Source organism: Triticum urartu, chromosome 2A (assembly GCF_056163025.1).
Source record: "Triticum urartu cultivar PI428250 chromosome 2A, HENAU_Tu73, whole genome shotgun sequence".
NCBI classification, from domain to species: domain Eukaryota; kingdom Viridiplantae; phylum Streptophyta; class Magnoliopsida; order Poales; family Poaceae; genus Triticum; species Triticum urartu.
Genome location: NC_141874.1, coordinates 601,651,851 through 601,675,199, shown reverse-complemented (window position 1 = coordinate 601,675,199; position 23,349 = coordinate 601,651,851). Strand labels below are relative to the sequence as shown.

The 23,349-nt window shown below is 45.6% G+C and overlaps 2 protein-coding genes and 1 long non-coding RNA gene across 7 annotated transcripts; 1 reads left to right on the top strand and 2 right to left on the bottom strand.

Annotated features, from left to right (window-relative positions):
- Nucleotides 1–8,691: 8,691 nt before the first annotated feature.
- Nucleotides 8,692–11,970, bottom strand: LOC147986170 (uncharacterized). Its single transcript, XM_087544523.1, has 4 exons — nt 11,192–11,970; nt 10,794–10,916; nt 9,674–9,922; nt 8,692–9,575 (listed from the first exon to the last, which is right to left on the bottom strand). Exons 1-4 carry the CDS (start codon nt 11,954–11,956, stop codon nt 9,441–9,443), a joined length of 1,272 nt encoding a protein of 423 aa, XP_087400649.1. The 5' UTR covers nt 11,957–11,970; the 3' UTR covers nt 8,692–9,440.
- A 256-nt stretch (nt 11,971–12,226) lies between these two features.
- LOC147986169 (uncharacterized) lies at nt 12,227–15,954 on the top strand. 5 transcript variants are annotated; one of them, XR_015617070.1, is made up of 4 exons: nt 12,227–14,171; nt 14,254–14,372; nt 14,523–14,688; nt 15,181–15,954. It is a non-coding gene; the product is annotated as an uncharacterized LOC147986169 (long non-coding RNA). The 5 variants fall into 5 exon arrangements; XR_015617069.1 differs by having other exon boundaries at nt 12,227–14,372; XR_015617071.1 differs by having other exon boundaries at nt 12,571–13,123; nt 14,025–14,688.
- A 460-nt stretch (nt 15,955–16,414) lies between these two features.
- LOC125554793 (putative serpin-Z8) lies at nt 16,415–18,744 on the bottom strand. Its single transcript, XM_087544522.1, has 2 exons — nt 17,173–18,744; nt 16,415–17,085 (listed from the first exon to the last, which is right to left on the bottom strand). Exons 1-2 carry the CDS (start codon nt 18,110–18,112, stop codon nt 16,559–16,561), a joined length of 1,467 nt encoding a protein of 488 aa, XP_087400648.1. The 5' UTR covers nt 18,113–18,744; the 3' UTR covers nt 16,415–16,558.
- Between the last annotated feature and the right edge of the window lie 4,605 nt (nt 18,745–23,349).

Sequence of the window (23,349 nt, the reverse complement as noted above, 5' to 3'; positions counted from 1 at the left end):
TATTCCGGTTCTCTATGAAAAGGAGGCCTTAATATCCCTTAGTTTCCGTAAGGACCCCGCTGCCACGGGAGGGTAGGACAAAAGATGTCATGCAAGTTCTTTTCCATAAGCACGTATGAATATGTTCGGAATAGATGCCTACATTTTATCAATGAACTGGAGCTAGTTCTGTGTCACCCTAGGTTATGACTGTTACATGATGAGCCGCATCCGGCATAATTCTCCATCACCGACCCATTGCATTACGAGCTTTTCCTATATTGTCCTTCATTATTTACTTTCCCGTTGTTGTTGCTATCATCACTACAAAATACCAAAAAATTTACTTTTACTACTGTTACCTTTTTCTACCATTACCACTACTATCATATTACTTTGCTACTAAACACTTTGCTGCAGATATTAAGTTTCCAGGTGTGGCTGAATTGACAACTCAGCTGCTAATACTTGAGAATATTCTTTGGCTCCCCTTGTGTCGAATCAATAAATTTGGGTTGAATACTTTACCCTCGAAAACTGTTGCGATCCCCTATACTTGTGGGTTATCATTAACAACTCTAAAAAATGCTTTAGGGCAGAATAGTACCAAATTCATAATATGCATATGAGGATTTTTCCGGACTTGTTGCTTGTTGTTCCGGCCTCATTTAAACTTGCCTAGATAAGTAGTTTTATTATGCTTTACCCCTTGCCATACTAACCAACATTTAATTTTGTTGAGTACTTAAACGGGAGAGAACTAAATAATTGTTGTGGTGTTTCGTCAATATGCAACTCGTTGCATATTGAGCTCCACTTAATTTGTAGTATTGCTTGTTGCACTTTGCCATGCCATGAATCATTAAAATGGACATGCATCATACTTAATTGTGCATCATTCCATGTTTATGTGATGGTTGTTTACCATGTTTTTTGCTTCTTTTCGGTGTTGCTTCTTCTTGTTAGTTCCGGTAACGTCGCGTTTGTGAGGATTCGTTCGACTACGTCTGTTTGTCTTCTTCATGGACTCGTTCTCCTTCCTTGCGGGACCTCAGGCAAGATGACCATACCCTCAAAATCACTTCTATCTTTGCTTTCTAGTTGTTCGCTCTATCGCTATGTCGCGCTATCTACCACTTGTTTATCATGCCTCCCATATTGCCATCTCAAGCCTCTAACCGCCTTCCTAGCAAACCGTTGTTTGGCTATGTTACCGCTTTTGCTCAGCCCCTCTTATAGCGTTGCTAGTTGCAGGTGAAGTTGAAGTTTGTTTCATGTTGGTACATGGATATGTGGGGATATCACAATATCTCTTATTTTAATTAATGCATCTATATACTTGGTAAAGGGTGGAAGGCTCGGCCTTATGCCTGGTGTTTTGTTCCACTCTTGCCGCCCTAGTTTCCGTCATACCAGTGTTATGTTCCTTGATTTTGCGTTCCTTACGCGGTTGGGTGTTATGGGAACCCCTTGACAGCTCGCTTTGAATAAAACTCCTCCAGCAAGGCCCAACCTTGGTTTAACATTTGCCACCTAAGCCTTTTCCCTTGGGTTATGCAGACTCAAGGGTCATGCATTTTATTTTAATCCCCGGGCCAGTGCTCCTCTAAGTGTTGGTCCAAAACAGAGCCACTTGCGTTGCCGCCCCTAGCCAACTTGGGGTATCTTTGGTTGGCGTACGTAGTGTTCATCCGGTGTGCCTTGAGAACGAGATACGTGCGACTCCTATTGGGATTTGTCGGCACATCGGGCGGCTTTGCTGGTCTTGTTTTAACATTGTCGAAATGTCTTGTAACCGGGATTCCGAGACTGGCCGGGTCTTTCTGGGAGAAGGAATATCCTTCATTGATCGTGAGAGCTTGTGATGGGCTAAATTGGGACACCTCTGCAGGGTTTAAACTTTCAAAAGCCGTGCCCATGGTTATGTGGCAGATGGGAATTTGTTAATATCCGGTTGTAGAGAACTTGGCACTTGACTTAATTAAAATGCATCAACCGCGTGTGTAGCCGTGATGGTCTCTTTTCGGCGGAGTCCGGGAAGTGAACACGATTTTGGGTTATGTTTGAGCGTAAGTAGTTTCAGGATCACTTCTTGATCACTTTTAGCTTCACGACCATTGTGTTGCTTCTCTTCTTGCTCTTATTTGCATATGTTAGCCACCATACTTGCTTAGTGCTTGCTGCAGCTCCACCTCATTACCTTATCCTACCCATAAGCTTAAATAGTCTTGATCTCACGGGTGTGAGATTTCTGAGTCCTCATGACTCACGGATACTTCCAACAGTTGCAGGTGCCAATGATACCAGCGCAGGTGACGCAACCGAGCTCAAGTGGGAGCTCGATGAATATCTTGTTCATTGTTTTGTGTCTTTTCCGGTTGATCAGTAGTGGTGCCCAGTTGGGGACGATCGGGGATCTAGCTTTTGGGGTTGTCTTCTTTTATTTTGGTTCCGTAGTCGGACCTTAATTGTACTCTGGATGATGTATGTTTAACTTGTTATTTGTGTGAAGTGGCGATTGTAAGCCAACTCTTTATCCCTTTCTTATTCAGTACATGGGATAGTGTGAAGATTACCCCTCTTGCGACAAAACTACCATGCGGCTATGCCTCTAAGTCGTGCCCCGACACGTGGGAGATATAGCCACATTGTGGGTGTTTCACACATCACTAGTTAAAGTTTTTATCTCTCCAAACCTACTTTTATAAAAAAAAATTCAACAAGATTTTCACCCTCAAATTATGGGGACGCCTTCTACCTAAACTTGACTCTTATTCAGTCCCCTTATCATCAAGTTTAATATTACTAAACAAGGAATCAATAGAAGAAACACCAATCATCTTAACATCTTCATCATTACTATCTTATACAGATTCCGGCTTAGCTGCCATTTGATTTACTAACGTAGCTTGTGCATCGGATATTTTTCCTAGCAAATTTTAAGTATGAGTATACTGAGATTGGAGATTAGCAACTTCTTTGCTGACATGATCAAGTTGTTTCGTTATAGCATCTAACAAAACAGAGTGTTATTTAAGCTCTTCGGTAAAAAAATTATTGTGCTCATATTGCATAGTCATGTATTCTTTAGTATTTTTCTCAATCTCAATCAAGATGTTGGGATAGGGAACATCATAATACTTTCTCTGAGACACTAAGACTATGCAAACAAAATCGCAAGCAAATAAAAGATCAAACAAGAAAAAGGCAAATGAAAAATATTTTTGTATTTTTGTGAAAAAAATTAGAAGTGGGGGAGATGAAAACGAGAGGCAAATGGTAAATAAAGTAATTGCAAGGAGATGAGAGTTTATGCATGGTTACTTGGTAAATGTTGATGATGTCTCCTCGGCAATGGCGCCAAAATTCTTCCTGATTGCTTGTAATCTGCGTTGGTATTTCCCCGAAGAAGAAAGGATGATGCAGCATAGCAAAGGTAAGTATTTCCCTTAGTTAGGAAACCAAGGTTATCAATCCAATAAGAGAACCAAGGAACACTATGTAAATAGCACCTGCACACAAACAACAAAAATTTGCAACCCAACGCGTAATAGGGGTTGTCAATCCCTCAATGGTATTGAGATAGATTAAATTATATAGGTTTTGATAAATAGATCTAACAAAAATACAAAATAAAATAAAGAAAAAGAAAAATTGCAGCAAGGTATTTTAGATTTAATATATGATAGGAAATAGACCCGGGGGCCGTAATTTTCAAGAGTCTTCTCTCAAGAAAATAACATACGGTGGGTAAACAAATTACTGTTGGATAATTCAAAGAAAAGCAAATAATTATGACGATATCCAAGGCATTGATCATGTATATAGGCATAATGTCCAAGATTAGTAGAGCGACTCCTGCCTGCGTCTACTACTATTACTCCACACATCAACCACCATCTAACATGCATCTAGTGTATTAAGTTCATGCAAAAACGGAGTAATGCAATAAGAACAATGACATGATGTAGACAAGATGAACTCACATATGAATAAACCCCATCTTTTTATCCTTAATAGCAACGATACATGCGTGTCATGTCTCTTTCTGTCACTGAGATTGAGCACCGCAAGATCGAACCCATCACAAAGCACATCTTCCCATGGCAAGATAAATCAATCTAGTTGGCCAAACCAAACCAATAAATTGGAGAAGAAATATGAGGCTATAATAATCATGCATAAAAGAGTTCAGCAAAGACTCAAATAATATTCATGGATAGAACTGATCATAAACTCAAAATTCATCGGATTTCAAAAAACACACCGCAAAAAAGTGTTACATCAAATAGATCTCCAAGAACATCGAGGAGAACATTGTATTGAAGATCAAAAAGAGAGAAGAAGCCATCTAGCTACTAACTACGGACCCGTAGGTCTATGGTAAACTACTCACGCATCATCGGTGGGGCAGTAAGGATGACGAAGAACCCCTCCGTGATTGTTTCCCCCTCCGGCAGAGTGCGGAAAAAGCCTCTAGATTGGATCTCAGGGTTCTGGAACTTGCAGCAGCGGAAAAAGTGTTTCGTCGACCTCCCTAGGGTTTTGGGGATTTTAGAGTATTTATAAAGGTGGAGGTAGGTCAAGGGGGTGCCCGTGGGCCCCACTACCCACCAGGGCGCACCTGAGGTCCCTGGCACGCCTTGTTGCCTAGTGGTCCCCACGAGCGTCCCCTCGTGCCCTCCAGAAGCTTCTTGGGTGTTTCCTGCCAGAAAAAATCTCCAAAAAGTTTTGTGGCATTTGGACTTCGTTTGGTATTGATATTCTGCAAAGTAAAAAAATAAGCAAAAAACAACAACTAACACTAGGTACTATGTCAATAGGTTAGTCCCAAAAAATAATATAAAGTTGTTAGTAAATGTATATAAAATATCCAAGATTGATCATATAACAGCATGGAACAATAAAAAATTATAGATATGTTGGAGACGTATCAGCTTCCTCTTGACTTCATGAATAACCTCATGGAGCACCAGGATCCCATCCAAGATATACCGACCCTTAATGAACACGATCTGGTTCGGGTGGGTAATTTGGGGACTCCGAAGACAAGCCTGCAACATCAGCCTTCAGGTGCAGGACTTGAATCTCCGTGAGAAGGGCCCCCTTATGGATCTTGAGGTCACGACCTAAATTGGCTCCCCACCCCTTCATGAATTGTCTAGATCGCTTAGCCAGGAAGTGCCACTCATCCACAGCCGACATCTGACGATGGGGCTCCGACCGTGCGGCCACCCAATGGTTGTTCACCGCTCCGATGAATCCGGGTTGCCGAAGCCAAAAGGATTCAAAGCGGAACCTCGAGGGAGGCCTAGGACGGTCATCACTGGAGGAAAGAAGCAGGGGCACGTGGTTCGAGCCGATGCGGGTGATGGTCCACAAGCACGCAAGGGGGAACCGAAGTTCCCACTCCGGGGACACGAATACGCGGTCAAGGACACTCTGGGTTGGGTCCAACTGGCGGTTTGTCCACATAAACCTTGCCCCACCCTATCTAACTCTCGGATACCGAGATCGGCTATCCAATCATTGAATCGCTGCTGGATCTCGCAAGTCGCTCTTTTTATATTGGTATAGATAGTACATCTGTCCACAATACTAAACATTTGTAGTTGATATATTGCTTACAATCTACTCTTTTAAAAATTAAGATATATATGGTGCACAAATAGTTTCCCTCTTCTTTAGATAGAATCCTTGCAGTGTCTAGGATTTGTTGTATTTTAAAATCTAGCTGAAAAGTCGACTTACTCTGTTCATGGCATTTACACCTGAATCCAAAGATTTGCTAGGGGAGAATTTTACTTCGTCCAAATTATGAAAATAGTTTTTCAGTCAAGCATTTTTTAAGCATGTTCAAGAAATAACAATCAGAAATAGAAATATCTTTTGGTGTATTTTCCTATGTGTGCTATCGTACAACAATCATAGTTTTTGGTCTCTATCTACCCACAGGCATGTCTGGCGGAGTATTGTTTCTCCAATATCTTCTTTATTCTCTTGAGTAAGGGATATTTTGATTACCTTGTTGCTTTATTGCGCTTGAATCATTTATTAGATTGTGATGTTTTGCATGTTACATACTAGCCACAAATGATTGACATTATTATTACTAGACATTGTTGGCGCATGTAGTTAGTGCCACTGCCAGTCCCTATTCAGAAATCAGAACTAAATATAAATTTAAGATTGAAGAGCAACATATGTGATTACAATATAGTTTTCATGTGCTACTTTAAATTTGTCAAGATTACACTACAACAGTTTGGGGTCTATACTTCAGACTGAGCAGTACTGTGAGTGGGTTTTTGTTGGCATGCTCATTAAAACATACACGGTAGCATTTTTCCCTTTTGATTTTTAGCGTGCCAATTATTTGTTGATCATTCTGCCATGTTTAACTGTTTATGCCTCTGCTACTGTTTCCTTGTTAAGATACTGTGGATGAATGATGTAGCTTCTTTATCCTAGCTGCAAAGTTTCTTCAAAGAGCTTGTGATGGTGAATTGCAACATTTAGGTAAACAAGTCGAAGTTTAGTGTAGACTCGGATTAGGCCCTGAAACTGACAAAAAATCTGTTCATGTTAAATAAACTTCCTCGATCCTGCCAAGCTTTGCTTTCTTTTATGTTCTATAAATTATTTATTCATGATAACTGAATGAACCTATTCTTAATATCAACTCAAGCTCGCTAAAAATTAATCGCCACCCCACAGTGGATATATAATGCAGATATATTTGATACCCCCTCTGGCAGTCTGGTTCACCAAAAAAAATACATTTTGGACAATAAGATGGTCTTCGTGATGCAACTTTAGCCACTAATTTCTACTGTGATATAGGTACAAAACCCAAGTTTTGAAGACAAAGCTATACTATGATTTTCAAGTTTTCGATCTAAATATTTGGAACAAATATCAGTCATATTTTCAAATTTTTGACTGAAAGTCTGTTCAAAGCATCGCTTAATTGTAAAATGAATAAGTATGAAGTTCTCTGTGTTGTATGCATTGGACCTTAACAACTTTCTACAGTAAAACAAGGTATACTGAGTAGCAAATTCACTATTCATGTCTCAGCATACATCACCTATTTTGTCCCTGTAGTTTTTTACTTCAAAAGTTCCACTACAAAGAATTTCCATCCGTATAAGAAATTGTGAAGTTCTGTGTAATAATTTACAAACATCTGTGATGCATACGATCTGTCAATTTTTTTTTCTAATTTTGAACATGGATTATGAACCTTCTTTCTTTTTCCGAAAAGTGGATTATGAACCTTCTGTGTCTCAGTGTGTGTGTGTGCATCTGCGTATGCATTGTTTTAGCAATTTATGCTCCTCTCTTTGTCTTTAACTCTTCATTATGAAAACTGGATGACCTATGCAGAGCCAATCTCATGTGTCACATGTGCAAATGCCCCAAACTTTGGAAGTTTCACATATGTTAAATGATTTCGGGCATGTTAAATGATTTCTGCAACATGCATATGATTTTCCCAAGTTCTTTCAAGAATTTAGCTCAAGGTATACATACATTGGAGGAACAAATTTGCGAAGGCATTATACTAGCTAGATTTACAATTGATAACTATAATTCCGCTATGCTCTAAGCTGACTGTTCTACTTGAGTTTAAAACCAGTGGTATCATCTTTAGATACCAGTTTCAGCGAGTAAATTGCACAAAACCACCACTTTGAGGGCTAGGTTTGCGAAAAATACTGGGATACATTTTCGCTGCAGAAAACACCACATCTCGCGTAATGGTCTTGCAAAAACCACTGATCGGCGGATCTGGCTCGTTTAAGTGCGTTTATGACAGATGAGTCCCACTTTTCGCTGACGTGGTATACCGTTTTACCAAAAAAAAATGCTAGATGGGTAAAAAAGAGAAAACCCCCTCAACAATTTTCCCCTGTGCTGCCCAAGGCCTTCCCCTGTCCGGCGACCACAGACAGCCGCCACCGCACTCCCGCACTTGCCTGGCCGGCCGGGCGCGCCCCTGCTCGGCCGCCCGCGCGCGCCCCTGCGCCGCCGCGCTCACCTCCTGCCCGGTCGCCCGCGCTCCTGGCCTCTGCCCGGCCGCGCGCCCCCTCCATGCTAGCCGCGCCACCGCCGCCCTGCTCTGCCCGCGCCCGCCGCTCTACAAGCCGCGCCACCGCCGCACTGCTCCACACATGCCCCATCTCCCTAGATCGATCTCGAGCTCGGGAGGACGGCAGCCGTTGCAGGAATACGAGGGGGGTGCTGGAGCTCCGCCGCTGCTGCTTGCTCCGGTGCGAGTTCGGGAGGACGGCGGCCGTGGCGGGAATACGAGGACGGTGCTGGAGCTCCGCCGTTGCTGCTTGCTCCGGTGCGAGCTCGGGAGGACGACGACCGTGGCGGGAATACGACGGCGGCCGTGCGGGGGAAAGAGAGTGGAGGGAGGAAGGAGACGGGAAGAAGGGGAGGGAGCTGATTGCTTTTTTCTATTTGATTTAGGGGTGTCTGTGCAAAATATATGGACTAGTTTGTAAATTTAGACTAAAATTGATCTACCACGAAATGTTACGCCATGTAGGCAAAAAAAGGGCCGATATGTCATAATCTCACTTAACAGAGCCAGATCCGCCGATCAGTGATTTTTGCAAGACCATTACGCGAGATGTGGTGTTTTCTGCAGCAAAAATGTATCCTAGTATTTTTCGCAAACCTACCCTTTAAAGTGGTGGTTTTATGCAATTTACTCAGTTTCAGCTGTACTGCAATTCTATAAGCAGAAGCAGGTTGTCTTCAGTGATCACTAAAGGTCTGGGCAGAGTTATCTGTTATCTGTTATTGTTTTTTGGGTGGTGGTGATCGATACTTCTAACCAATCCCACAGCTTTTTGGTGCTGTTGAAGCTAACGGTGTTCTTTCTGTTTCATGTGCTTCTCTGCACAGATAGATGGATGCTATGTTGTTGGCGACCTTCAAAAGATGGCGCAAGGAGGAGCTGCCGGGCGATACGTCGACCGCACAATTCGCATGAAGGAAATTAAATTACAAGAACTAGTACTTGTTGAAAATTTGTATTCTGATTTCGTCATGTCGCTCTCACACTGTAAACCTGAGATTCTCTGTTTTCACGCACAAAGAGTCAGAAGCCTTAACCGGTTTGTATTCTCTTTTTGTCACCTCGCTCTCACGCCCTAAAAACTGAGAGTTTCTGTTTTCATGAACAAAAGAGTCAAAGCCTAAATGTAAGAAGTATAGAATGCATGATCTAGAACAGAACATATTCCCTATTTTGGCACTATACCAGATTCAAAGCACAACCCAAAATTCATAGTACATCAATGAGTTTACTACCCGAGCTGACTAATTAGTACTGCAGTGCTTCATTAACCTGCTACAATCAACCGGAATTCAAGGTAAGATTTGAGAGTATTGTCATGGCTGATACTCCTATCCAAACTGATTGAAGAACAGCTCAAGAATCTCTATAGATTGTGGCATAGAAATTTGTGCCTGCCGATATCTCTTCTGTTTCTAGCTCTCACCCAGCAACCTTTACTTTGGCACCGATAACCTTTCCTCTTCTGCATCTTGTGAACATTTCTGAGATGACGCTCGATCTAAAGGGAAGATAAACATATTTTGGTGATTAGATATATGTGACAATATGATATTGGTAATTCATAGATGATAAGACAGAACAGATAGAGAAAGGGACCTCAATCTCTTTGTTGGCAATTTCAGCAACCGGGTCCCTCCGCTCCAAGTAGCAAATTAGGCACAAAGTTTTACTTTTATCCTTACTCTTGATCTCCTTATTTTTTATCCAGTAGCTGAGATGCATCTCATCGTCTTCTTCTCTTCCATTATACTCCTCATCACCTGTTTCTTCTTCTCTTTCACTATCCTCCTCCTCGTCCATCCTCTCGATACCCAAATCATCATCTTCTTCTTCTCTTTTACCATGCTACAAAATTATGATTTGATTCAGTACTTGCACGGCTCTCTACCACTCCAGCCCGCACTCAAGAAATATTCAATTTGTACGTGCTACCATAATTAATTAATCATATATGTACAACATTTTGACTCGAAATATTAATTAAAGGATTTTACTACAGGGGCAACTAACTGGTGCAGGCCGTTATAGCAGTAGTATCAAAAGAAAACCCAGCAGCTTAGGAAAATAAGCCAAAAGCGTGTGCATTTGCTTGTATGCTTGAACAGAACATCATACTGAATTGCACCTTAAGCTTGTAGTTGTATGCTTGTACAACATTAGGAGCATACTAGTTGATGTTAAGCAGAAAGAGAGAATGATAAAACATGACTAGCTTTGTCTACAGACAATGTTGTGGAATTGAGCATAAGGTACAGACAACTTTGGAGAGGACCATTTTCACTTGGTCAGGTAATATCAAAAGAAAAGTCAGCAGCTTAGGAAAACACACCAAAAGTGTGTGCATTTGCTTGTATGCTTTGAACAGAAATCACATTGAATTGCACTAACACAATATCTGAAGTTAATTGTGCGGTGCACTAACGAAACACCACATTGAAACCTGAAGTTAATTTGGAGGTACAGAGAGCTTTGGAGAGCTCCATTTTCACGTGGTTAGGTGATATCAGAAGAAAAGTCAGCAGCTTAGGAAAGCAAACCAAAAGTGAGTGCATTTGCTGGTATGCTTGAACAGAACATCATATTGAGTTGCACTAACACAATATCTGAAGTCGACTGAGGCGATGCACTAACGAAACACCACATTGAAACCTGAAAGTGAATTCTCTGAACCCATATGCATACAGATTAGTGAAGATCGAAGGATCAACGATTGTACCTGGACAGTAATTCGCGGAGGAGTGGACTTGGAATTGGAAGGAGCCGAAGCAGCGGCAGGGCACGGAGGAGATCGACGATCGTGACGCTGAGGCGTCTGACGAGAAGGCGTCCAGCGCGGCTGCTGTTGAACAGAACATCATATTGATGTTAAGCAGAAAGACGACTAGCTTATGACCATAGATTGATAACATATAAGTTGATGTTGATGTTAAGGGGATCAACATAAGCATTTTCTTTCCAATTGGCATCAAAAATATCTGAAGTGAAGTTTCTGAACAATCACTAAGGAAGTATCTGACGAAAACATCACACTGAAACCTGAAATGAAGTATCTGAACCGATATGCGTACAGCTGATTACTGAAGATTGAACATGAGCAGGATCAAGCGATCGTACCTGTGCAGCGATTCGCGGCGGAGTCGGCTTGGAACGAGTCGACGCAGGGTACGCTGGAGCATGATGCTGAGGCGTCGGGCGAGAAGGGCCTGCCGTCCAGCTCCAGCGCGGCGGCTGCTTCTTGGGCTCATGCCTGTGCTGGGCGGTAGGGGCGAGTCCTTGGGCAGGACGCTCGTCCCGTCCGCCATGCCGCTTCTTTCCTGCTACTACCTGCCAACCTTCCGTGTCGGTCTCGGCGGTGGGGAGCTCCTGGTCCTGGGTGGCGGCGATGGTGACCGGAGGGGCCAACGACCCGCGCTCGCCCAGCGCATCTTCCTGCTTGAGCGTCCCTTGGGCCTGGTTCTTGGCCTTGCTCCTTCGGGCCTCCTCGACGACGACGGCGGGCACGACCGCCGGGATCTCCTGGGCGGCGGCGATGATGATGACTGGAGGGGCGAGCGTGCTGTCCTCGGAGGCGGGATCGTCCTGACCCTCTTGCTTCGGGCCCGTTGAGTTGATGGCGCCTGCGTTCTGTTTCTTGTTCTTGTTCTTGCCCCTTCGGCGTGGGCGCCCTTTGTTGGCGTCGGCCTTGGCCTCGTCGCCGGCGAAGGCTTCCACGACCTCGGAGTCGTGCGGCGGGGGCGGCGGAGGGACGAGCGTGGGCTCACCGGGGCCGGCGTGCCCTACCTTGGCGCCTCGCCGGTTCTTGGTCAGGCGGCCCAAGAACAGGCGAAACCCCTGCACCCAGGTGGTGCTCGGACTCCCCGGAGTCTCCCGATCAGCCATTGCGAAGCGCGAAACGGGAAACGGGCGGAGGAAGAGGAGCAGGAGCAGGAGGAGGGCTGTGGCTGTTGCAGAGACAGGGAGGAAAAGGGAGCACGAGCGGGAGAGGACGAAGAAGAGCAACGGAATTTAACAGAAAAGGGATTGGGCTCTCTCTAACTCTCTCTAGTATGAAGCCTATGGGCTCGACCCAGTGCGGCCCAGTCTATAGTTTTTTTCCTTCTAAGTATCATTTTTCTTTTTGGTTGCCACGCCTACGCCAAAAAGAAAAAGAAAATTCTTTTTTTCTTTTCTGGGATGAGAGGTGGGGCGCTCGTCTCTCCGGGCTCCGGCGACGGCCGTGCCAGGCAGCAGCGGCTGCGCGGGCCGAGCAGCAGCCGGAGTGTCGGCCCCATCCTCTTGTGTTTACTCAGTCACCGAATCGTGGGCCCGTGACCAAACCGGAATCACGATCCTCCTGATTCGGGTCCGACCTAACCGTCGCCCCTCGCTCGCTCCAAACCCTAGCTAGCTACCTACCTCGCGCCGCCGTCTCCGGCGCCCTCGGCCCTTCCGCTGCGTCAAACCGCCGGTGGCTGCGCGAGGTTCCCCTCCCCAGCGTGGCGCTCTTCAGCATCGCCGCCCACCCCGAGGGCGCCGGCCTCCGCAACGTCTTCAGCTCATCCCGGACAGTGAGGTGAGTAGTCCCCAACAGCGGGCGCCGTACCAGATGGTGGCTGCTTTGGGGGCGAGCTCCGAGTGCCTGCTCATAGGTGAAAAATACTCGGGGATCAGTGTTGCTGTTTCTCCAAGGTGGAATCATCATATATCCTCCTTTGTTAGTTTCTGTTATGCTTCTGAGTTGTATGACTAGATCATTAGTAACAGATTCTGTAAGTTGTTCTGTATGCAAGATGGTGGCAGAGTGAGTATGATCTTTCAGATTTTGCCTCTTGCATACAAGATGGATCTGGCATTCTGGCTTAATCTTTGATATCTGTTGTTGTTGGTTCTTTTCGAAATGCAACTTCAGTATCACACAATGCACTAAGACCTGATGGACCACCGTCCTGGTCCTTTCAAAATTGTGATGGTGGATCAGACAGGAAGTTGCTCTGCATTGGAAAAAGGAAGAAGCAAGAGCTAGGGTGCCCTCTCCTCTCCTGCTTGGCGTGTTAAATGGAGTTGCAGGTCTCACTTGAATGAAACATTGGTTTGATATTCATATCTCATTGTCGGGTTCATTGACTACAAGCTCTCTGCCTCTCATTGCACCTGCTGATTATGGTCTTGCAAGTTTAAAATGCATGCTGGCTTGCTGAGTAATAGTGCAGTGAAATGAATTCCTTGAGATTATATGTTCTGGAATTTATGGAGTGCTGTAGTATTGTAATTCTTATGTGACCAGGATAAATAGTTTTTCAACCTATGATGTAAGAGCCCTTCTGGTTATAGTAAACACGATTCAGTAAAAATAGTGGCCCTTCATTCCTGAAGTTTTCTCTGGATGCAGGTGCTAGATATACTCTAATTGATACGTAGTGCATATTTATTTTAGAATCCGAAGATAGTTGTTGTGGCATGCTTCATGTCTGCAAGTTTACTAGAGGCAGTAAGATTACCTTATTGTCACCACAACGGAAGTGAATCCTCGCCAACAGATCTGACACCTCCTGTTTGGTAGTAGAATAGCCTTATTGTCATAGGCTTAGCGAGCTGGACGTGTCCATTCAATCATTTTCATTTTATTATACATGCAATTATCTATTCCTGGTTACAGAAGAAACTGATCAAATTGATGATTTCGACAGCAGCAATTTCTTGAAGTGATGGATGCATGGCATAGTTACTACTACTATTTATAAAATCATTCACTACGATATACTGTTCATAATAATTTTGTCCTAATACGCTGGGCTGAATGCACCTACTTTCACTCTTTATAACAAGGGTGGTCTGAAGTCTCTACTTGACTACTCGATGCAAGTTTCGGTTACTGTTTACAATCATTCAGTGATACTATAATATCCCCGTTCATAAGGATTTTGTCCTAATACTCTTGACTGAATGCAGCTGCTTTTGCTCTTTACAGCCAACAACCAACATGGCAATTTACAAATCTCTACTTGACTACTCAGATAGGATGTCTCAAGTTAATGCACCTGAAACATCTGATTGATGAATTATGAGGATGATCCTATTGTACACATCTTACTTGGATGGAATTGACGTTCGTGACGTATGATATCTGGTTTACTTTTCTATACCGTCTTGCATGTGACATTTTTCCTTAATCCAAAGATAATTGTTATTTGGATTAGGCACATCGGAGCTTATAGAAGAAGACAGCAGCCAGCAGGGCTGGGTGCAATGCAATCATGCAAGCTAAAGTTATGTTATGGATTATGGGAGTGATATGAATGCCCGGCAACTATCTCTGGTTGGTTACACTGTACCGATAGTTTTTAGGCTTCAAAGCTTCAGAATGCAATCACTATCATGAGGCAGATACGTTTTGATCTTTTTTTTTCAAGTTAATAGGTTCGTTATATTTTGATCTTTGATCTCTGTTATGGATACGGTTTTGTAGGTTGGGAAGTTGTGAGTTTGTATATCACCAATGTTATATGTGCCACACCATCATTATTTATGAAATTGGCATCTTTCCTATTTAGAGAAGTTGTGCTATTTCCGCAAAATAGATTCTGTTCAACTATGTATTTATCAAAGGCAGTAAGCTTCACTTTCTCCCTAAGGTATGTGGGTTTCCCTTATAGAGCTGTTATCTCCAAAGAACATTTGGTGAATAGAGAAAGGTGTTTATGAGATTGTCATTTGCATGTTTAGGCTATCCAACCTAGCAGGGATAGAAGTTTGAATCTCTGGACTTGTATTTTTTTTTTGTGTGTGTGTTAGGAACAGCACTAGCATAGTAATTAATTTTGATGGTCCAAAAATAACGTTGACATAGTGAAGGGCTTGCGTCATATGAAAAATTTATTTGGTAACTACATTGTCGTGCCACATGGATTGGATGTCAACACGGTATTGATCTCACCCAGTACACCATTTGTAATAATAACCACCGCAAATCAAAATTTTGTCTATGTATCTAACTGGCTGTGATCGGAGTTAGATCATTTTCTGGTAGAAGGAAAGACATGATCTTATCGACAACTTTAGGCAGTAGGAATCATTGGATCATTTTGCATTAATGGTGTTAGTTTTTTGTGGCGGGTGTTTTGCAGGCATCCCTTCCCAAAGCAGAGCCAAATTTATCTGACATGTAATGCAATCAGATTGTGGTGTTGCTTACATTTCAGCTTGTAGCTGAGGACTGAAATAGGCTGAGAATGGAAAGTGGGTTAATTAAATACGCCAAGACTGCAACTGTTATCTATGGATGAAATAACCAAACCAACTCGCAAGAAAACAGTCTCCATGGTCTGAATGTCCAAACAGCGAACGCATATATGCTTTGCTCTCATGGGCAGGGCTTCAGGAGACAGGGGCCTCGATGCGCTGAAGAGAGGGGCTGAGCTGCTGAGGACCGATTCTGTGGATCTGATGAGAGTCCTTGGAGATGCTACTGGCGACAACCCTGCGGTAACAAAGTGAAGGTTTTGCTGTTGCTGCATTTGGCCCGGTGTTTGGGTCTTGGGGGATGTCTTTTGCGATCATCCTGGTTACCTTTCCGTATGTAATGAAGTGGTTGTGATACTGTGATTCCAGCTATGCCTTTTCCCTTTCCAGTTATACTGTGATTAGAGCTTTGACATAAATAGGGGGCTGGTATGATCTCCTTGCTCTCGTGGTGTTGTTGTCGAGCCTGAGGGCCTGACCTTCTTTCTATTTTTGGGTTATGTATGAGGTGGAGTTTTGAAGTTTCCTGTAGTGACTTGTTCAGTTCTGTGATCGTTAGCATGCGTGCTTCGATGGGAAAAAAAACATGCGTAGATGTTGGCTGGGGTGAATATGTGTCGTGATTATTTTTATTAATTTGAGAAATTGGAATTCAAGGTGATGCTCCTTTCCTAGAAAAAAGGTTATGATTTTCCTGTTAGGGTTAAGTTGTAGAGTAGTGCTGTCAGGTATTTGCCCCGTAGTGCGGCACCAATTGCAGTATCACACAGCGGGTTTCCTGGCAATGCCTTGAACTTGATTTGTTCCTTTTCTGCCTTCTACTATTGTTTTAGGGACAATGCCAGGCTTCGGTCCACTGCTCGGAAGCCCTGATCGGGGCGGTCTCCCGTGCCGCTAGATCGCGCTCTTGGGTCGCATGGAGTGGGCCGGCCCTCTCGCCTAGCGCAACGCCCCACCCCACAGCGGGGGGAAAATCCCCTACATCTCCCGCATGCCTAGCTCCGCTGCTCGCCCGTGTGACATGGTGGAATTAAACGCTTCAAAGCTACTACTTGAATGACTGCCATGCACACAGTTCCTCTCTTGAAAATCAAATGAAACAAAAGGAACAGAGTACATTCACATAATAATCATATAGAAAAAACAACGTGAAACCACATCATTATTGTTACGCCAACCAGGATCCGGATCCAAATCAAAGCAAAATCATCATTCATCACGGGAACAAAAAACAAAAGTATGAGCCTGAGTCACTAAGACGACCTAGTCCTCGTTGGACGGGTCGAGAACGTGCCCCGCAAAGACAACTGCGTCGGTCGCCTCCTCCACTATGAAGTACGCAAACGGGTGGTCGGCTACAAAATCCACAGGAGGCGGCGGCGGCGGCCGCCGCGTGACAGAAGATCCTATGTCCACATACATCATGGAGACGGCAGCAGCTACGGTGCCCTCTTCGTTTACCTCGATGACCGCCTTGTGGATGACATCACTCAGGACCAATGGCAAGTCAGATCCATCACGCTCCACCATGTCAGACAGATCGGCTTGGTCGCTGAACGGCAACTGAAGCTCGAGCTTCTTCAGAATGGCGACGACGCTGCTGTGGAAGGACAGCTTGAACTTGGGCACCCGCAACTCCCTAACCTCGATCTTCCTCTTGGGTAGGTGCCTGTGCAGGAAGCCAGGTTGGGATGCTATGGTGTCGACCAGGTTCGGTAAGCCGTCGGAGGCGTCAGGGAGGAAGATGCACATAGAAAACTGTGTGCGCTTGTTACGATCGGCGTGCCGTCCTGTCAACAAGTTAGCCAGATGTTATGCATGCATTAGTATGACCCGCGAGGGGAAGGATCGAGACTGTGACTCGACGGACGAATTACCTTGCCCTTGAGCCATTTGGTACCGGAGAGATCGAGACTGTGACTCGACGGACGGATTATCTTGCCCTTGAGCCATTTGGTACCGGAGTTTGAGCACCTTGAACCCTTTGTGCACGGCGATGAACTGGGAGCTCCATCTCTGCATGAAGGGCACGTCGACGATGCGGCCGTCGAGACGGTGGAACAGCTTGTTGGCGGTGGCCTCCTTGTAGAACGGATCCTCCCACTCGCCCTTGAAGTATATAGCGTTGCCGAGCACGACGCGGGTGTACGGCGTTATGGATCCCGGGCCAAGGACGGAGCCGATCAGGTTCCCCGTGGCCTGCGCCACCCACGCGTTGATCTGACCCCGTGCCGCCTCCGGATTGTCGCGGAAGTCGACGGTGTTGGCGTCCGCCTTGTACGCGCTCGCGGCGGCGTGGCGGTAGGCTGGCTTCAGCGGGCAGGTGAGGTCGGTCCAGACGCCGCACGCGAACGCGACGCGCGGCCCGCCGGACTCGGAGTGGTCCTCGAGCGCGTCCTCCGCCACGCCGGAGAGGAACTCGTCCAGCGCGGCGCGGGACGGCGCACCGAGGACGCCGAGTATCTCGTCCTGGGTGGCGCCCCGGGCGCCGGCGGCCAGGAGCGCGAGCGCCGCGTAGATGGACAGCGGCGATAACACCAGGTTGCTGCTCCCCGCGTTGTCGTCCTCGGCGAGGCGGCTCACGAGGCTGGTGGCCAGCGCCGCCAGGCCGCCGGAGCAGGACGGCGTCGTGTCCCCCGTCACTCTACAGTAGGGCACACCCGTCGCTTCCATCGCCTGCTTTTGAGACGGAAAGAGAACCGCGTAGAGAAACGACGATCGGTTCTTCACCGTGACGGCGAGGCGGCTTGCGAGGCTGGCCGCGAGCGCCGCCAGGCCGCCGGAGCAGGACGGCGTCGTGTCCCCCGTCACTTCCATCGCTTGCTTTCGAGATCGAGGGACGGAGAGAAAATCTCGTAGAGAAACGACGATCGGTTCTTCACCGTGATGCACGCTAGTCACAAGCAGTGGCGTAGCCAGCCCGATTTGTCAGGATGGTCCGGTAATAGAAATATTTACACAAGTTTTGTTTTATTTTTAAAGAAATGTTTTTACTACACTATACATAAGCTATGGGGGAATTCCAGGATGGTCCATGGACCACCCTGGCCACCCCCTAGCTACGCCACTGGTCACAAGAATTGGCTCTATTTATGTGATGCTCGGTGTATACGTGACAAGTCTGGCTCATCGAGGATCCCTTTGCTAGTTTCCTTACCTACTTGTAGATTAAGAAATCACGAATCAAATCACAAATCACAAACAGACTTTCCTTTCCACTCCTTTTTTCCTAATATCGTACGTAGAATACTTATGCTCAGCAGATTCACAAATCACAATCTGCCTACATAAAACACCAATCACATCCAGTGACCTCCTCAGATGCCGCGTCGGCAGGCGGCGATCTCCACCTTGCTCCTGCCCTTCCCAGAGTGGCGAGGTCCTGGAATGGCACTCGATGATGGATGACAGCAGTGTTTGGACATATATACCCCGGACCAGCTTGTAAAAGGAACTAGTTTGTGGTAAGCGTATGCGTCATTGCAGGGACGCGTGCGTGTTTATATAGCACAAAGAGTACATGCGGCGGTAGGTTGTTGGAGTCTTGACTCATCCTCCAAGCTATACAAGAGATAGGATCAATATCTTCCTAACAACCTGCCTTGATTACAAGATACACACGCACACAATATCGTGACCTATGTGTCACCTCTAACTATACAAACTAACTATCAAGCCTATCATTTAACATCCTCCCTCAATCGCAACATGTGAAGGTTTAGATTATTCTTGAAGGCTTGAAGTTGTCGAGCTTGCAAGGGTTTTGTAAAACCATCAGCAACTTGATCACCTGTTGGAATGAACCGTACTTCCAACAGTTTCTGTGCAACTCTTTCTTGAACAAAATGATAATCAATTTCTATATGCTTTGTTCTTGCATGAAATACAGGATTTGCAGAAAGATAAGTTGCTCCAAGATTATCACACCACAACTGAGAGACATGTGACCTCCCAATGCCCAATTCATTAAGCAAAGTTTCTATCCACATCACCTCAGCAGTTGCATTTGCCAGAGATTTATACTCTGCTTCTATGCTTGATCGGGACACAGTTGCTTGTTTCTTTGCATTCCAGGATATGAGGTTTGAACCAAGAAAGATAGCAAAACCACCAGTGGACCTCCTATCATCAGGACATCCAGCCCAATCAGCATCTGAAAAGGCACTCACTGCTGTTGAAGAAGACTTACATAATCTCAGCCCTGTTTCAACACTTCCTTGAAGATACCTCAAAATCCTTTTTACAGCTGTCCAATGTACTGTGGTAGGAGCATGTAGAAACTGACAAACCTTGTTAACAGAGAAGGAAATATCTGGCCTTGTTAAGGTTAAATATTGAAGTGCACCAACTATACTTCTATACTTTGTTCCTTCCTCTGGACTCAACAACACTCCTTCATGCAATGACAATTTTTTAGTTGTAGACATGGGTGTGTTGGAGGGTTTGCAGTCTTTCATACCTACACGCTTGATTACATCTCTGGCATATTTTTCTTGAGTTAGTACTATACCATCATGCACCTTTTTAACTTCAATTCCTAGGAAATAATGAAGCTCTCCTAGATCCTTAAGAGCAAACTCATTTTTCAACTGTTTTAACAATGCTGAGGTGGCTTCTGAAGATGAACTAGCAACAATTATGTCATCAACATAAATTAACATGTATATTATCACCTTTCCTTTTTTTAAAGAAGAACAGAGAAGTATCTCCCTTGGAAGCTCGAAACCCAAGTTGTTGTAGTTTAGTGCTTAGCCTCGAGTACCAAGCTCTAGGGGCTTGTTTGAGACCATATAAAGCCTTGTCCAGCTTGCACACATGATTAGGTTTAGAACCATCTTCAAACCCAGGTGGTTGTCTCATATAGACTTCCTCTTCGAGAACGCCGTGTAAGAACGCATTCTGCACATCCAATTGGCGAAGATTCCATCCCCTGGAAATAGCAACAGACAAAACAAGTCTGATAGTAGCAGCTTTAACAACTGGACTAAAGGTGTCCTCATAATCAATACCATATCGTTGTTTAAAGCCTTTAGCTACTAGCCTAGCCTTGTATCTATCTATTGTGCCATCAGGTCTTTTCTTGATTTTATATACCCATTTACAATCTATAACATTCCTCCCTTGCTTGCAAGGAACTAAGTGCCACGTTTGGTTTTTCATGAGTGCATCATACTCAATATTCATAGCATTTTTCCAACTTGCATTGTTTAACGCTTCGGTCAAATTATGTGGTTCTCCAGTGGAAGCAAAATTTGCAAACTTGAAATTTCTTTCATACCTGACCGTCCCATCCTTGTATGTTGAAGGCTTTACAATACCTTTTTGTGATCTTGTTGTTACACGCTGTGGCGCAGAGTCAACAGGCGCAGAAGATCCCGATCCGCTACCTCATACTGGATCAGACCGAGCCAGCGCAGACGAATCCTCCTCGGCTGCTGCGCGCCTGGGCTGGCTCCGATCCCGCGCCTGTGGGCCTGGAGAAAGCGACCCACCGCCAGCCGACAGCACGCGGTCCACCGTCCGACTACCATCATTGCCTCGGGCGACAGGGTCCTTGCCCCCACTCGATCCGCGACAACTATCACGTGAGGGAGAGGAATCCACCGCGCCGCCCGACCGGGGACAGGACCCAGACGACGTGTCGCTCGCTGAGTGGGCCGCCGCGGAATCTGGAGGGGGCAGCGTCTGTGGCGCCACCAGATCCTCCTCGGGATCGTTTTCCGTGCCAAATCCGTCGGGATCAGCGTCAGCAGGCGGATCCTCCTCGTGTCCTGCACCTGGCTGTATATGAACCTGTTGCTGCTGCATAAAATCACGGTTTGGGGCTGCGTTTTTTTACCACCGCTGCCACCATTGTTAGTAAGGCTATCACACAAATGATCATCAGTACTATTTTCACTCCCCTGATCAGTTGGATTCAAGAGTTCTGGCGGCAATAAGAGAATTTCAGAACGTAATCTGGCTCCGGCATTGGGATGTAGAGTGGAGAAGGGAAATATATTTTCGTCAAAGACTACATCCCTGGAAATATACACACGTCATGTAGAGATATCAAGACATTTGAAACCCTTATGAAGATTGCTATATCCGAGAAAAACACATTGCTTAGATCTGAATTAAAGCTTGTGCTTATTATATGGCCGAAGATTAGGCCAACAAGCGCAACCAAAGATTCTAAGAGCTGAATAGTTGGGTTTTTCATGATACAATCTTTCAAGAGGAGTTTCGAAGATGATAACCTTACTAGGTAGACGATTGATCAAGTATGTAGCAGCAATGAAGGCTTCATCCCAAAACTTTAGGGGCATGCAAGCTTGGGCAAGAAGAGATAGACCAACCTCAACTATATGCCGGTGTTTACGTTCTGCCGAGCCGTTCTGTTGATGAGCGTAGGGGCAAGAAACATGATGAGATATGCCAATTTTTGTGAAAAAGGAGTTGAGTTTTTCGTACTCACCACCCCAGTCTGTTTGGAGAGTAAGGATTTTGCGATTGAATTGCCTTTCAACAAGGTTTTGAAAGTCATGAAATTTTTGGAAAACTTCAGACTTATGCTTAATGAGATAGATCCACGTGAACTTGCTAAAATCATCTATGAAACTTACATAGAATTTCTTTCTCCCTACTGTTTCAACAACAGGTCCCCAAACATCAGAGAAAACAAGTTCTAAGGGAAACTTTGATTCACTTATTGACTTTGGATAAGGTAGCTGGTGACTTTTGCCTTTTTGGCAAGCATCACATACAAACTCATTATTGAACAAATTATCACATGGGAGGTTATTGTTGCTAACAATCTTTCTAATGATAACTGAAGAAGGATGACCTAAACGCCGGTGCCACCTATCTGAGGACAGTTTGATGACACTTAGCACTTGCTTCTTGGCGTTTCCCCCCACGTGTTTGACAGGATAGAGACCTCGTCTACCCCTGCATCGAAGTAGAACCTTCCTCGTTCCCTATTCCTTGACAAGAAAAAATCGAGGATGAATTTCAACGAAGGTATTGTTGTCGGTGGCAAGTCGACTAGCTGAAATTAGGCTTTTATTAGCTTCTGGAACATGAAGGATTTTGTTTAAGTGGAGATCTCGATCGGGAGTGTGAATAGCTGAATAACCAATGTGGTGAATAGCCATACCTGAACCGCTTGCAGTATGGATCTGTTCGCCGCCGGTGTACCTGTCCCGCACCGTCAGCTTCTCCAGGTCGTCGGTGATGTGGTCGGTTGCGCCACTATCCAGGTACCAGTTGGAGTCTACCCCGTACTGTGGGGTCACCATGTTGGCAGACTTCTCTTCTTCTCCCTGGCACGACTCATCATAGCGCTTCCAGCACTTCCAGGCTGGGTGGCCTGGCTTGCCACAGATCTGGCGCACCACCTTGGGGGCAGGAGCAGAGTTGTTGTAGTTGCCCCTCCCGCCTCCACCGCGACCGTTTTGCTTGGTGTAGGGACGGCCGCGATCATCACCAGAGTTGCCGCCACCTTATCTGTCGCGGCCGCGGTCACCACCGCCGCGACCACGCCCGCGTGTTGCCGCGATCGCCGAGGACTGGGATCCTCGTGGCGAAGATTCATCCGTGTCTCAAAGCTAACGAGCTGTGAGTACAGCTCTGGCACGGTGACTGGCTCCACACGGGAGCACATGGCTGAAACCACCGGGTCGAAGTCTTCTTCAAGCCCGGCCAGGATGTGGGAGACGACGTCCTCCTCGTCCACCCTTTTGCCTGCTGTGACAAGTTCGTCACAGAGGGTTCGGATCTTGCCGACGTAGTCCGTGATGGAGTTGTTTCCCTTTTGAAGATTGGCGAGGGCGATCCGCACGTTCACGGTCACGGCACGGGTCTATGAGGAGAGCATCCCCTGGACCGTGTTCCACAGCTCGGCCGAGGTGTGGCAGGTGGCGACCTGAATTGCCATCTCACGGGGCAGCGTTGTCAGAAGATATGAGAAAACTTGCTGATCTTGTGCATACCAGGTTTGGAACTCCGGGTTGGGGGTCTTCTTCTTGGTTTTCCCGTCGGAGTCCGTGATCTCCAGCTCCATGGGCGGCACC